This window comes from Diaphorina citri, unplaced genomic scaffold (assembly GCF_000475195.1).
Source record: "Diaphorina citri unplaced genomic scaffold, Diaci psyllid genome assembly version 1.1 scaffold1315, whole genome shotgun sequence".
NCBI lineage: Eukaryota > Metazoa > Arthropoda > Insecta > Hemiptera > Psyllidae > Diaphorina > Diaphorina citri.
In genome coordinates, this window is record NW_007378744.1 from 59,013 (window position 1) to 75,296 (window position 16,284).

General features: G+C 38.8%; 4 protein-coding genes across 4 annotated transcripts; all 4 read left to right on the forward strand.

The window, feature by feature from the left end:
* The first annotated feature begins 3,692 nt into the window (after positions 1 to 3,692).
* On the forward strand, positions 3,693 to 5,340 carry LOC103515303 (dentin sialophosphoprotein-like). The gene is made up of 3 exons (XM_026828041.1): positions 3,693 to 4,224; positions 4,527 to 4,871; positions 5,051 to 5,340. Exons 1-3 carry the CDS (start codon positions 3,858 to 3,860, stop codon positions 5,338 to 5,340), a joined length of 1,002 nt encoding a protein of 333 aa, XP_026683842.1. The 5' UTR covers positions 3,693 to 3,857.
* A 1,737-nt stretch (positions 5,341 to 7,077) lies between these two features.
* On the forward strand, positions 7,078 to 7,765 carry LOC103515299. The gene is made up of 2 exons (XM_008480234.2): positions 7,078 to 7,380; positions 7,500 to 7,765. Exons 1-2 carry the CDS (start codon positions 7,213 to 7,215, stop codon positions 7,632 to 7,634), a joined length of 303 nt encoding a protein of 100 aa, XP_008478456.1. The 5' UTR covers positions 7,078 to 7,212; the 3' UTR covers positions 7,635 to 7,765.
* A 2,723-nt stretch (positions 7,766 to 10,488) lies between these two features.
* LOC113469959 lies at positions 10,489 to 12,384 on the forward strand. The gene is made up of 2 exons (XM_026828042.1): positions 10,489 to 10,593; positions 12,184 to 12,384. Exons 1-2 carry the CDS (start codon positions 10,552 to 10,554, stop codon positions 12,382 to 12,384), a joined length of 243 nt encoding a protein of 80 aa, XP_026683843.1. The 5' UTR covers positions 10,489 to 10,551.
* An 898-nt stretch (positions 12,385 to 13,282) lies between these two features.
* LOC113469961 lies at positions 13,283 to 14,337 on the forward strand (the record flags this gene model as incomplete). Its single annotated transcript, XM_026828043.1, has 2 exons — positions 13,283 to 14,182; positions 14,272 to 14,337. Coding segments are annotated over exons 1-2 (909 nt in total), but the record flags the coding sequence as incomplete, so codon positions are not given.
* Between the last annotated feature and the right edge of the window lie 1,947 nt (positions 14,338 to 16,284).

Below are 16,284 nucleotides of genomic sequence, written 5' to 3' on the forward strand. Positions count from 1 at the left end.
TGAAAGATAATGGGAAGAATAAAAAATAATAATAAAATTTGTAATAAGATGAGAAGAACTATCATAGATACAAACTATCCATGAACACAAATATGTGGCTGAGCTCAAAGCGGATCAAATCCGGAAGAAGACCCGTTGACTGTACTAAACAAATAACAACAACGACTATAATTAACAAATAATAATAATATATAAAAAAAAATAACATAAACACAGAAGTATACTTGAGTGATCATTAGTCATAGATGAGAAAAAAAAAATCACGACAATCAAAACTCAAAATGTAAACAAATGGAAATGAAACTCCTCGGTTTAGGTCTTAACCGAGGAACAAACGCGTGGTTCAAAATCAACAACGACACTAGCGCTAAAATTGCGGAATTTCGAAGAAGTATATTGTTAGAAACGCACTTTTTGCAAACTCCGCGGTTAGTGAGCTCAAACTCTCGAGTTTCGTCTTGTCAGAAACCGGGCCTGAGTCAGTGGGTGAGTGGGAGAGTGAGGGAACATGTGAGTGAGAGAGTCAGTGGGAGGGTGAGTGTGTGAGACAAACAGAGTGAGTGAGTAAGCGAGTTCTACAATTCACTGAACTTCTTTCTCATTGTTTTCAGTTTTCAATTCTATTTCTTTTCGTATTATTTATGTTCATATTCTCTTCTAATAATCTTATCTTATCTTATCTTATCTGTTCTATGCGTATTCTATTCTATTTTTTTTCATATTCTATTCTATTTTATTCATATTCTATTCTATTCATATTTTATTCTATTCATATTCTATTTTATTCTATTCATATTCTATTCTATTTTATTCCTATTCTATTCTATATTCTCTTCTATTCTATTCTATTCTATTCTATTCCTATTCTATTCTATTCCTATTCTATTCTATTTGTTTTTCAGCTGTGCGGACCCGCTCACCTCGTACGCGTGCAAATGTCCGGCGGGATATTCGAGTGAGACTTGGAGGCTTATGTGGCGTATGGTACAGGTGGGCCAATAAATGGTACACTTACCCTAGTACCGACCCAACCGCTTGAAGAGAGACTGATTTAAGGAGACCTGTGGACTTGTGAGTAGGCGTCCACAACGGAGCTCCAACCCAAGAGATAATAAACAAGCCATACAGGGATTTTATCCTCATTTATTTGATAATTTGACCACGTAATAATGGAGCTCTAAGGGTTAGGTGGTAGAGAACGCCTAAGGCGTTCACCTCGCCTAGTGGTTGCCTTCCACTCAAGAGTCTATTATTATTATTATAAAGTCTGTCATATCTCAAAAGAAAAAGAAAACTGGACTCGTGTACAGTGAACACACACACTATCAGGTAGACCTGACAGGTACGGCTGAAAAGGTCCGCCTGTCAGGTCTACCTGATGAGCACACACACTATCAGGTAAACCTCACAGGTACGGCTGAAAAGGTCCGCCTGTCAGGTCAACCTGATAGTAAGTGGCTGGCCTTAGAATAGGTTCTAGTGAAAGGAAATTCGAACCCACCACCTCCTCCTTCTGCTCCTCCTCCTTCTCCTCCTCCTTCTCCTTCTCCTCCTTCTGCTCCTCCTCCTTCTCCTCCTCCTCCTCCTCCTTCTTCTTCTCCTCCTTCTCCTCCTCCTTCTCCTCCTCCTTCTCCTTCTCCTTCTGCTCCTCCTCCTCCTCCTTCTCCTTCTTCTCCTCCACCACCTCCTCCTTCTGCTCCTCCTCCTCCTTCTCCTCCTCCACCACCTCCTCCTTCTGCTCCTCCTCCTTCTCCTCCACCACCTCCTCCTTCCCCTTCTCCTCCTTCTCCTCCACCACCTCCTCCTTCTGCTCCTCCTCCTTCTCCTCCACCACCTCCTCCTTCTGCTCCTCCTTCTTCTCCTCCACCACCTCCTCCTTCTGCTCCTCCTCCTTCTCCTCCACCACCTCCTCCTTCTGCTCCTCCTCCTTCTCCTCCACCACCTCCTCCTTCCCCTTCTCCTTCTTCTTCCCCAGAATTTTTCTCAATGTCATTCACGCTGTAATATTTTCTATTTTTTGAAAAGCAATATATGTATTTATGTTTTCTATTAGGTATAATAAACAAATTGTATTTAAACTTACATCACATAGGGCAAACAATATCTTGTTTTTATTTATAAATACACATTTCTATCTAGTGGTGATAGTCTGGCTGACGGGGAGATAGACCAACTTAGTCTGGCTGGGAGACGTTAAACAGGGAGTAGACCAGCTTAGTCTGTCTGGGAGACTTTAAACAGGGAGTAGATAGACCAACTTAGTCTGGCTGGGAGACTTTAAACAGGGAGTAGACCAGCTTAGTCTATCTGGGAGACTTTAAACAGGGAGTAGACCAGCTTAGTCTGGCTGGGAGACTTTAAACAGGGAGTAGACCAGCTTAGTCTGACTGGGGGACTTTAAACAGGGAGTAGACCAGCTTAGTCCGCCTGGGAGACTTTAAACAGGGAGGATGTTTCAGGATGGAATCTCCTTCTTCTTTTTTTTCCTCCCTCTCTCTCTCTCTCCCAACTTAGTCTGTCTGGGAGACTTTAAACAGGGAGTAGAGCAGCTTAGTCTGACTGGGGGACTTTAAACAGGGAGTAGACCAGCTTAGTCCGCCTGGGAGACTTTAAACAGGGAGGATGTTTCAGGATGGAATTTCCTTCTTCTTTTTTTTCCTCCCTCTCTCTCTCCCAACTTAGTCTGTCTGGGAGACTTTAAACAGGGAGTAGACCAGCTTAGTCTGACTGGGGGACTTTAAACAGGGAGTAGAGCAGCTTAGTCTGACTGGGGGACTTTAAACAGGGAGTAGACCAGCTTAGTCCGCCTGGGAGACTTTAAACAGGGAGGATGTTTCAGGATGGAATTTCCTTCTTCTTTTTTTTCCTCCCTCTCTCTCTCCCAACTTAGTCTGTCTGGGAGACTTTAAACAGGGAGTAGACCAGCTTAGTCCGCCTGGGAGACTTTAAACAGGGAGGATGTTTCAGGATGGAATTTCCTTCTTCTTTTTTTTCCTCTCTCTCTCTCTCTCTCTCTCTCTTCCTCTTTCCCTCCCTGACTATTCTTCCTATTTATCTCTCTTTTCTCCCTCACCTCTCTCTCCTCTTTCTCTCTTTATTTTACCTCTCTTCTTATCGTCTTTCTCCCTCTATTCTCTGTCTCTGTACATTATATTGAATAACATACCCTAACAATGAACAAACAAAACCACTGCTGGAAAATATGTAATTGAGAAAAAGTGATGTAGGTATCGTGTCGTGCTTCCTGATGGTGAAAATATCACTGTTTATGTTTATAGCAACCCTATCTTTCTAGTGATGAGTTTTCACACTTGTACACTACATAATACGACCTGAAGTTGAATGAGACTTGAGGCGGCCACAGACGTTCGATTATGTTGATTATGGCCACACACGTTCTCATGCGGTATATTGTATATCCAGTCGTTATTAAGGAGCGCGGTAGCGCTCTGCCCCGCCCAGTCAAGAAAGTTTGACCGCGCTACTAGAGATATTATACGCGACAGGGAAAGTAGCCGTTTTCAGGTAGTTGTAGACAGACAGCCACAAAAATGATGGAAGAAAACGGATTGCGTGTGTGTGTGTTGGGGCATGAAAGTAGACCAAGTTGAAATTATACTTAGCTTATCCGCTAACCGTTCAATCAACTGTAAAACTCACTCGGAAAAAATATTTGATAGTTTTGAAGATTTCAAATTCCAATGAGAAATAGCCAGAAGCACAGCCTATGATGTTCAAATCATTCAGGTCGCATTGTAATTAGGTAAATCGAACTAAATTTTATCTTATTTAATAAATTATTAGAATAGTATGTAATAAAATACTAATTTTTTTCCGAATCAAAATTGAAAAGCAAGATGTGTTCCATACCATCAAGTGTGGATATTATGTTTGGTTCTTTGACATCAAGCCAAGATCAGTTCACGTCAATATCATCCGGTCTAGATCAGTTCAATTCAACTTCATCTACTCAAGATCAATCTGGATCAATATTATCAAATGCAGATCAATCCAAATCGGCAACAGAAAATCAAGATGATGCCAAATCGGAAAGATCGGCTGTGGAGAGTGTTGCATCAAGTAGATCGGATCCAGATGATCTTACCCCAATGGAAATGTACATCACGTACTCATTGGACTGCATTAAATCAACAGATGTAATAGGTGACAAGGGCCGTAGTGAAGAAGGTGCCGAATCTGCATATAAGTCGAGCGAATCATCAGATCAAACAGTGTATGAAGATGTCGATGAAATGGATGAGATATCCCTAGAATCATATTCAGGCGAAGAAGATATCAGCGAAACTGACTCAAGAGGAGAAGACTCAAGTGACGAAGATTTGGTCGAAGGGGATTCAACCGAAAAAGATATGAAAGCAGATTCCGTCGAACCAGATGTAACGGGAAAGGATGTAAGCCAAGAAGATTCAGCTGAAAAAGATTCAAGCAAAGGAGATTTAGCCGAAAAAGAATCCAGCGAAGACGATTATGAAAGAGAGCCGATAGAAAGTCGAGCGAATCATCAGATCAAACAGTGTCTGAAGATGTCGATGAAATGGATGAGACATCTCTAGAATCATCTTCAGGCGAAGAAGATATCAGCGAAACAGACTCAAGAGGAGCAGACTCAAGTGACGAAGATTTGGTCGAAGGGGATTCGACCGAAAAAGACATGAAAGCAGATTCCGTCGAACCAGATGTAACGGGAAACGATGTAAGCAAAGAAGATTCAGCTGAAAAAGATTCAAGCAAAGGAGATTTAGCCGAAAAAGATTCCAGCGAAGACGATTATGAAAGAGAGCCGATAGAAGATGTAAATATATATGAAGTAGAGTCATCCGAGTATACTGTATACTCATATTTATTCGAGAATTCAACTGACGACGATTCTGATGAAGAAGATTCGAGTGAAGAAACAACAGAGAAGTACTATGAAGTAGACTCAAGTAAAGACCAAGGAGTAGAGGCCTTCTATGATCCACAGCAGCCTCAACAACGGTTCTTTGTAGATCCCTGGCCTTATACTATGGAGGAATTCTCAGAAGCACAGCTTCAACTGACGACGATTCTGATGAAGAAGATTCGAGTGAAGAAACAACCGAGAAGTACTATGAAGTAGACTCAAGTAAAGACCAAGGAGCAGAGGCCTTCTATGATCCACAGCAGCCTCAACAACGGTTCTTTGTAGATCCCTGGCCTTATACTATGGAGGAATTCTCAGAAGCACAGTTCGATATACTTGATAATTCTTGGTACATCTTACCAATGCCACCGAGAAAAGTCATTCATCTCTCAATAGGGAAATTCACATCTCTCGCCCTTCAAGAAACCAAGGAGTAGAGGCCTTCTATGATCCACAGCAGCCTCAACAACGGCTCTTTGTAGATCCCTGGCCTTATACTATGGAGGAATTCTCAGAAGCACAGTTCGATATACTCGATAATTCTTGGTACATCTTACCAATGCCACCGAGAAAAGTCATTCATCTCTCAATAGGGAAATTCACATCTCTCGCCCTTCAAGAAAGCATACTTTTCACTATTCTTGTACATATTTTTACATACATTATACATATTAGACTAACAATGTAACACATTATATAAGCCTTAATATGTTTATTTTATTATTATTATTATTATTATTATTTTCAAGCATAAATATTGACTCACATATGAGTTCACTATAAGAAGTGTCATGTTATGTACAAATTTATTTTTTTATAATAACATTTTAAACACACTCAAACGTGACATGAGTTTTCTCAACGTTTTAGACACTACCTGTACAATATATCATGTACATAGGCTCATAGACTAACATTTTACATCTAGGTTTCATGTAGATGTCAAAACCTCCTCTCGCCTCTCTCCCTCTCTCTCTCTCCTCTCTCTCTCCTCTCTCTCTTCTCTCTCCCTCTCCTCTCTCCCTCTCCCCTCTCCCTCTCCTCTCTCCCTCTCCTCTCTCCCCTCTCCCTCTCCTCTCTCCCTCTCCTCTCTCTCTCTCTTTCGTTTTTCTCCCTTCCCCTCCGTCCTTTCTTGCGTCAGTCTTCCCCTTCCTTTTCTCTCTCTCTCCCTCACACAATATCACGATTCACGAGGTCATGGTACAAGTCAGTGCCATGAGGATAGGTTAGTAGGTATGTGTGTATCTATGACATCACGCAACTCAAAATAGAAGAAGAAGGAGAAGAAAAAAATGAAGAAGAAGAAACAAAAGCGAAGAAGTTGAAGAAGGAAAAGAAGGAGGAGGAGGAGAAGAAGAAGGAGGAGGAGAAGAAGGAGAAGAAGAAGAAGGAGGAGAAGAAGAAGGAGGAGGAGAAGAAGGAGGAGGAGAAGAAGAAGAAGGAGGAGGAGGAGAAGAAGAAGAAGAATATAGGTGAATAGAAGAGGAAGAGTTAAAGGGTGAGAAAGAGAAATAGTGAACGAAAGAGAAAAAAGGAGAGAGAGAGAAAAAGGAGAAGGAAGAAAGGGAGGAGAGAGAGAGAGGACGTTATACAAAATGTTATTTATTTAAGATTTGTATAAATAATGTAACATGTATAACAAATAATATTATGACCTAGAAATGTAAAAAAAAAAGATCTCGTCCTTGTTTTCTTTTCCTCCTCCTCTTCTCCTCCTTCTCCTTCTCCTCCTCCTTCTCCTCCTCCTTCTTCTTCTTCTCCTCCTCCTCCTCCTCCTCCTCCTCCTTCTTCTCCTCCTCCTCCTTCTCCTCTTCCTTCTCCTCCTCCTCCTTCTCCTCCTCTTCCTTCTCCTCCTCTTCCTTCTCCTCCTCCTCCTTCTTCTTTTTCTCCTCCTCCTTCTTCTTCTCCCTCTCCTTCTTCTTCTTCTCTCCTTTTTCTTCTCTTTTCCTCCTCCTCCTTCTCCTCCTCCTCTTTTTCCTCAATCTATTTCTCATCCAGCCATCTCCGTTTCTTTCTCCTCCCCTCCTTGTTCTCTGTTCATTCATTTTCCAGTTACCCTCAATTTCTCAGTGTTTTGCAATCCCAAAATCTAGATTACGAGATTTTCGGACTCCAATATTTCATAAACTAACAAGTAGTGATTTACTGTGTCCTATTTATTTTATTGCATAAACATTTTGAAGAGAGTCAACAGGAGAAAAACGGTGGAATCAGAACTCTTAAGAAACCTCATAATATTTTTCGGGAATGTTGTTAGTGACGAGGATATAGCAAAGTTTCTCTTGCTCAATTCTATCCCAGACCTATTCATGCCTCATATCACTCATGCTGATGAAACTATTCATAGTACTGCGTTGATGATCTTCAAGGAATTCACACAAGTCAATGAATTCGTGCTACTCTATCCTCCTGCCAAAAAATTAGCCTTGTTCTGCCAATTGAACGAACTACGTAAAGCAAAAAGGAGAGACAAAGACATCCAAGCTCTAATAAAAACAATTGCTCAGACAATGTTACAACTGCGACCTTTAATCGCATACAAGAAACAAAAGCCATGTTGAACGAGCTACGTAAAGCAAAAAGGAGAAACAAAGACATCCAAGCTCTAATAAAAACAATTGCTCAGACAATGTTACAACTGCGACCTTTAATCGCATACAAGAAACAAAAGCCATGGGCAACCAAGGGAGTGATAATGAAGATCTTCAAGATCAATCGCTGGGTGCGGTAGAAACAATGTTGATTTCTATATCCACATTGTCAATTGTTTTATTTTCTCAATATAACACGTACCTACCCATAAAAAATATACATCCTCATATTGCATGGTGTTGGATTTGTTTTTTATTTTATCATTATGAATGATTCCACTTATTTATTTTGTACATTACCTACCTATCTTCAATGGGTTTCGTGCTGCACAAAGTGCTTTATTTTCTTTAAATTTGATGGGCGTAAAATTAGAAACACGTAGATCGCTAGTTTTAGCATTATCTATTAGTCCCATTACTAACTTCTTGCATTTCCTCTAGCGTATATACTTGTTTCCTCTAGTGCCCTGTTGAGGAAATTCAATTCAGGCTTTTCGTGTTTGTCAAGCAATCATTCACCTCTGTAGGCATTTATGTTTATTAGCTGTTCACCCAGCTTGTTTAGAATAGAATAAGCCTTGTTTATACCATTAGGATTATACTATCGAACTATCAAAGGTAGGAGACTTAGGTAGGTACCAATTAGTATTTTTTTTTCTTTTTACTTATAAAAAAATGGTTTGAGCAACCCAATCGGCTAAAAAGATTCAAACCAAACCAGTCACATTTTGCTGAATCCAAACTCATGCATAATAACTGGTACTACGGGCGTTAACGAGGATAAAATTCCATTGCTAGGATCGAACTCACGCCCTCCTGATTACCAAACGAGCTTACTACTGCGCTATCCAGGTAGGTATGTAGTTAGGTACTAATATGAAGATTAGGGTGGTGGAAATGTCACTAGTAAATTGTTTTCCCTCAGGCTGATAGAGTTACTAAGTAGTTTTAACCCCTTATTGGCCAGCCTCGTTAGCTTGGTTGGTATAGTGCGTCTACCTTGTAAGTGCTAGGTTGCAGGTTCGATTGCCCCCCTTGGCGGATTTTATTCTGAACAGGTAAGACTCGTTTTCGGAATGGCTGGCTTTCTCCTATCCTGTCTTCCTTCTCTTTTCGCTTAAGGAATGATAAGATCTTAACAATATTACAGTTCCCTCTATGTAGGTACATATTAAAACTCTTTTTAGCTACACCCCCTTCAGTCCCCTTCAGGGAGGAGTTATTTTTTCTTCTTCTTTAGTCCCACATGCGTTATTTACTGTACTCTTTTTTATTCATTCTATTCTGTTCTGTTGTAGCCATTCTTCAACTTTCAAGTTAGTAGGTAAGTATTTCTTTAAGTCCTTAAGATGTTAAAATGGTTAGAACTTTCAAGGGTATACACAGCACTTGGTAAAACAAATTAAAATCAATAGGAGAAAATGAAAAACATCACTTTTTTGTTTTACAATATTATTTTATTCACTACCAAAAATAAAATAATATTGTAAAACAAAAAAAGCAATCTGTTTTTCATTTTCCCCTATTGATGTCCTTCAGATGTCTTTTTTTATCCTTCAGATTTGTGTTGGGTTAAACAGTAGGGTACCTAACACTCGCGTGTCAAATTTCTGACACAGAAAATGTTCTTTTCCAAAAAATAAAATGTACAAGAACAACATTACATTTTATTGTGCCTGCCTCTTCGGGTACCAGAGGATTAAACAAAATCTCAAACAGATAATGTTCGTTCTCGGAACGGCTGGCTTTCTCCTCTCCTATCTTTCTCCTCTCTTTTGGGACGATAAGACCTCCGCAGTTTATAGTTCTGTTCTATCAAAACTATCTAAAAAAAGAGGTTTGATAGAGGAAACTGTAACTGCTAAGGTCTTGTCGTCCCGAAATCGAAGAGAGAAAGAAGACAGGATAGGAGAAAGTCAGCCGTTCCGAGAACGGACGTTATCCCATCAGGGGGTTAAGATTAAGAAATCCAGCCTTTCCACGAACGAACATTATCCGTACAGGCGGTCTCTTCTTGATCCCTTGTGTGCCGCGTCCATTTTTGTTTAAGACTATTGCACTGAGAAAAAACTGTCAGCTAGCTAGGCTGGTTAGGGTTAGCTGTTCTCCTCCCTATTTATAGTCTCACAGATAGAAACTGAACAGTCCCCATCACCTGTGTTACATTATGATATCCAAGTCTGACAGTTTTAAGACAGTTTTCTTCACCTTAGTTTTTTAGTGCTGAAAAAAAAATTCCGAATTTCACTCCTCAAAAAACGAACGAAAAGATTTTCTGATTTCAGTAGCTCTAAACGATCTTTGGATTTTTGCAGAATCGGTTCGGTTTTCGGTTCTTTTTTTTTTTTTTTTTTTTTTTTTTGGTACGTACATCCTATTTGAACAACTTTTTTCTGACCAACTTTTCATCGACTTTTTTTTTAAGTTGAACTCATAAAATAAAAGTTATGGTTAGAGGATGGTGCGCAAACAATCAATTAAGAAATTCCCTAATTGGCCTAATATTCTTAGGGGAAAATATCCTTCAAGCAATCAGACAAGAAGGTAAGAATACCACTTAGTTTCTCTGCTTTCCACTTTATTTAAATTCCCTAATTGGACTAATATTCTTAGGGGAAAATATCCTTCAAGCAATCAGACAAGAAGGTAAGAATACCACTTAGTTTCTCTGCTTTCCACTTTATTTAACTGTGCACGTTTTTTTTATTATGGTAGCGAAAAAGTGTCCCATTTTTAAGCCCGCTCCCAACATCTGTAACAGTTGTCTACACATAAAATTACCAACATGATTACAAGTTGGACGGTTACAAACTTACAAATATCAGAAGCAAACATTTTAAAACAACAGAATATCTGTACGTATAGCGTATAGACTTTAGTTTAATAAATTTTAAACCCTTTTTTCTATTAGGCGCTTTAACAATATTTAAACCTTTGAACCCTATAAAATAGAAGTTAAAACGTCCATGACATTTTTTGTAAATATTCTAAATTGAAAGCTCAAGTTTTGTAAATAGTATAAACTTCAAGTTTTGTACATACCTAATCGCCAGAAAAATGACCAGCGCTGTACCGATCTATTTCAAACCAAAGGATGGGGTAAGTGAGTATGCAATAGGTATGAAAATATTAAACGATACGGTACTTGTGCAGAAGTCACGTCCTTGGAATATTGCTACCAAAGGAACTGGCACAAACGAGCAGTGACCAGTGTTGTAGTTATAGGTTATAAGTTAAACACAAGAAGGAGTTTTCACAATTAGAGCAGTGATTAGTGTTATTATAGGGCTAGGTTAAATACAAAAAGGAGCTTTTCTTTTCCACGGACGTGACTTCTGCATAATTACCCATGATACCGAGGCGTTTAACGTCAGTGTGTAACTGGTAACGTTTTCACGTCCGATCTTACCAGAGAGAAACAATCAATAATTTATTGATGAGCTGCCCAGCATCTGGGTTGCCATATGACACAGCATACTAGAGTCTGGGTTGCACAGAGTTATCAGTTAATGCAGAGTTTAATAATAATAATAGTGCTTATTTATACTGCTCGCAGAGGACTGAAAAGTCCCTTTACTCCAGCAGTAGGCTACTACTATTATTGTGATCAAATTCTCAAATATTGTATTGAGGATAAAATTCCATACCTCGGTTGGGATTGAACCCACGCCCTCCTGTTTACTAGGCGAGCGCCTTGACCACTACACCACCGAGGCAGGTATATTAACCTCACCCGGCCTGAGCGGGGCCGGGAAAAGAAAGCACGCGATTGCCCAGATGGTCACCCATCCAGTTACTGACCACGCGCAACGTTGCTTAACTTGAGTGATTTATTGGGAATAGATGCATTCAACGTTCTATTGCCGCTGGCTTAAGAAGAAATTATCTAATGGTGATTATGACATCTCCACTAAGGGCAACTATATCCATAAAGTGTTGCACATTGCATACCTAAAAAGAAACCAGGCGTTCATACAAAATTTCTCTCTATAGATCTCTGTCCTGTACTTGTTTCTGTCCCGCTTAAGATCTGAGTAAGAGGAACTTAGACCAACCTTTAGGGGTAGGTCTTTGAGTCTTACAATCTGTGCCCTAAATCACCAAAGTATGGAAAAGTATCTTACAAGTGTAATAGCCAATGGAAAAGCAGAATTTTGAATTTGGACGAATCATATCGAAATATGGAATTGTAAATACTTTTCCATACTTTGGTGATTAAGGGCACTGAACTTGTAAATTGATATGTAATTATGTAAATAAAATTGTAAAAATCCATATTTTTTCGACCAAGCAAGCTCTTCTGCTGGCTTTCTATTATCCTGTCTTCTTCCTCTCTTTGCTTCTGGGCCGATAAGACCTTGGCAGTTAAAGTTCCCTCTATCGAACCTCTTAAAAAAAAAGGTTGTAGACTACTTTTAGACTGAAAAAGAGTCTGAGCGAGGTATTTTTTACTGGGAGTTTCAAAAAAGTGAAGACACATAAAAAGCAAAGTCTCAAGTCCCCTCCCACCCTTTTTCCAGATGCCGACCAAAACCAGCCTCAGTGAAACAGTGGTTAGCACGGTGTACTTTGAATCTTTAGGTTCGTGGTTCGAGTCCAAGGTCATAAAATTTAGCGTAGTTAAAAGCTTAACACAATTAAACTTCATTTTTTTAAATTTATTTATTATTATTATTTATTTTTTCTTAGATGCCGACCAAAATGAACACATACAGGATGTCCTCACTCAATCCGTTCCAACCAGACCGAGTAGAGAAGATCGTGAAGGAAGTGGTTCACTCACATTTGAATGAGACCACACAGTATGATCCGGAGACAGCAAAGGAGATTAGTCTGACTATGACCGCTGAGCTGAGGGATCGGGTGAAACAGCTTGAATTTGAGAGGTGAGTGAAACAGATGGACAGACCCTCGAACATCAAAATCTCAAATACCTATCCCAAGGATGCAACAGGAAGCTTTTGGTTCAGATCGATGCAGCGATTTGCGATTGTTTTGACCATTTTTAGTCCGTCCTTCCTTTATTATTACAATAGTAATAAAAAGGTATAAGGGACGGACTATTGTATTCGCTTCGGTGTCTGTCACTCTGTCGGTCGGTCGGTCGGTCTGTCTGTCTGTCTGTCTGTCCCCATAGATTATCCAAACCTGGTCGACCTATATATCAAATTAAAGGTCTTTTTACCAGGAACACGAAAATGGTGGTGCAAATTTTTTCCAGAAAACCATAAAGCCAAAAATCCAAAAAAAAACCTCTTTTTTTTTTTTTTTTTTAATTAATCCGGCCCGAAGGATCAGCAATTTTGTGCTTCCGTGCTTTTTTGAGTCCAATATCTGTATATCTACCTATTTGTAAATACCTCTTGGTATTTTTCAGGAATCCTTTTTTATTTATTTATTTACGATTTCTTCAGGATTTACGGGAAAGATACTTTTTATCCGGCCGGAAGGTCCATATTTTTGTGCATCCTTAGTTTTTTTCCGTCCATTTTTTAGTAGTAGTCATACAGTCGTCCAGTAGGAAAATAGACAGAAAGATGTCCTACTTTTCAAGAAAGCGGCGGTCTCAGGTACGTACACCCTATTTGAACAACTTTTTTCTGACCAACTTTTCATCGATTTTTTTTTTTTAAGTTGAACTCATAAAATAAAAGTTATGGTTAGAGGATGGTGCGCAAACAATCAATTAAGAAATTCCCCAGCCAGCCTAGTTAGCTTAGTTGGTAGTGCGTCTGCCTTGTAAGCGCTAGGCCGCGGGTTCGATTCCCGCCCGGGGCGGATTCTTCAAGAAATTAACGCATTCAGATCAGATGCTTGTTTCGACGGTAAAAACATAACAACGATAATGGAATACATTATTCACTTTTGCAAATTGTTGCGTCGTTATGATTTCCATAATGAAAAAAATTTGAAAGAGTTTCATTCTGCTCAAGGATGTCTCTTGTTGCTCAGTTTCTTGCAGTATGAACATCTTCAAGTAGAAATTGCATGTTTAGAACAATTGGAAAGATACACGAAAACAAAGAAATATGCCAGTTACCTGTATGAGGTCTTTCCAAAAATAATGCAACATTTGAGAGTGAAATATGTTAAATTGGACGGGAATGATGACGAATTACAACGGGCCATCTTAGCAGTGAAATTAATTAAGAACATTTCTAGAGGAGAGAAAGCGAAGAAAGCATTTGAAAATGAAAAACATCTGGTTCATATTTTTCTTTCCTTTCATAAATGTTGTAAGTTGTTGAACAAACCAAGTCGAATGGGAGAGGTAGCCTTTTATTATGCAGGCGTTATTATTGAAATATTGAGTAACATGAGTGAAAAAGATATTTGTAAATCTAAAATTACCCGACAAGGCGTACCGAGTAAGTTAAAACCATTCTTTCAAGATCCTAGATTTCAAAATGACGTTATGTTTCTATGTAAAAATTTGTCAACTATTGAGAGTAATCGAGTTCTGTTCTTGGAAGAAAATTTCCTAATGTACGTAGCAGATATGCTAAAACACAACATTCTGCCGAAACAATTCCTTCCTTGTACCGAACTTGTTGGAAATTTATTGAAAAGTCCAAGATTTGTTGATTTTGTTAAATCTGATGACATGGTACAAATTTTAACTTCTATTGTATGGCAAGATAGTCAGCTGAAGATGTACAAGTCTAGTGAAAAATTAACTACTCAATTCCTAGAAATATACAAATTTTAACTTCTATTGTATGGCAAGATAGTCAGCTGAAGATGTACAAGTCTAGTGAAAAATTAACTACTCAATTCCTAGAAATGTTACAAAGCTTTATTCACAAATACAAAGAAGATTCTTGTGTGGAATTTCTAACTCCTGTCTTCCTTCTCTCTTCGATTTCGGGACGATAAGACCATAGCAGTTACAGATCCCTCTGTCTTTCAGGATAGAGGTTTGATAGAGGGAACTGTAACTGTTAAGGTCTTATCGTCCCGAAATCGAGGAGAGAAGAAAGACAGGATAGGAGCAGCCTTTCCACGAACGAACATTATCCGTTCAGGATAAAATTCACTCCGGGCGAGAATCGAACCCGTTATTATGTTCAGGCGGTGTCGTCTTGATCCCTTGTGTGCCGCGTCCATTTTTGTTTAAGACTATTGCACTGAGAAAAAACTGTCAGCTAGCTAGGCTGGTTAGGGTTAGATACACACAATTACACTCACATTCATACCTAATAAACCTTATAAAATAAAAGAGGAAAAGCTGAGGTTAATAAAAGGTTGAGAATAGCTAGATTTGTATAAATTCTTCTAGAACTTTACCTAGTACTGAGCTTGAATTAGCATTAGCACTTATTGAGCTAGCACTTACGCACATTAAGGGTAGGGGACTAGGGGTTTCATTTGCAAATCACACAGTTATTCAATCTCACAGTCTCATAGACTATAGTGTTCTAGCAGTAGTGTTCTCTTAGTTCTTTAACCGCTCAATAGAAGAAAGATCGCTTAAAATCGTTCATAGATTGTCGAAATAAAATCGCTTAGAGTAGTTCTTTGACTGTCGAAATTAAGTTCGCTTGGTAGAGTGTCCATTTCGGTACGATTGAATATTTAGGAAAAAAAAAATCCTAGCTTTATTCTCCAGAGTGTTTGAACCGCTAGCTCAATAGAATACAGATCGCTTAGAGTTTTTGGCCATCGAAATAAAATCGCTATACAATCGTTCATTGACTGTCGAAATTAAGTTCGCTTGGTTGAGTCTCGATTTCGGCACTATTGAATCCTAAGAAAAATAGAAAGTAAAAATCCCAGCTTAATTCTCTGAGTGCTTTAATCGTTTGTTCAATAGAAGGTACCTAGATCGCTTAAAGTTTTTGACCATCGAAATAAAATCGCTTACAGTAAAATAGATCATTGACTGCTGAAATTAAGTTTAATTAAAATAAATAAAAAAGTTTTGAAGTACTCTATCAATATTCATTTGAAGTAGACAGAAAGATGGACAGTATTAAGCAGTAAAAAAAAAAAAAAAAAAAAAAAAAAACCAAATTGAAAAAAAAACGCACAGGGTTTGAAAAAATAAAAAGTAAAAAAAAAAAAAAAAAAAAAAAAAACCACAATTGAGAAAATATCGATCAGCTGTTGAACATATTTGATAAATTTCATCAAAATCGGAGCATAGCTTGGAGCATAGCGCGTTTGCCTTGTAAGGGCTAGGCCGCGGGTTCGATTCCCGCCCGGGGCGGATTTTATCTTGAACGGATAAGGTTCGTCCTCGAAACGGCTGGCTTTCTCCTATCCGGTCTTCCTTCTCTCTTCGATTTCGGGACGATACGTCCATAGCAGTTGCAGTTCCCTCTGTCAAATCTCTTAAAAAAAAGAAAAAAAAATCAATACATCAATTTTACTCTTCTTCTTTTCTTTTTCCATTCGTACCAACCTACCAAAGTACCAACTTGATTCAAACTTCTTTTCTAGGTACCTCCAGGTTTGAAAACGGATTTAACAAATTTAACTTCTAATTTAAAAAAAAAAAAAAAAACTGTAAATTAATAAGCGCAAAGTATAGCTTCCCCTTTTAGAGATTCTCTATTATTGTACATGTGACATGTTTGGCAACAATGCCTATTTTTTTGCTGCCACATTGATCTGGACACACTATAGGCGTTTAACGTCACTGTGTAACTGGTAACGTTTTCATGTCTGATCTTACCAGAGAGAACCAATCAATAATTTATTGATGAGCTGCCCAGCATCTGGGTTGCCATATGACACAGCATACTAGAGTCTGGGTTGCCATATGACACATCATACTAGAGTCTGGGT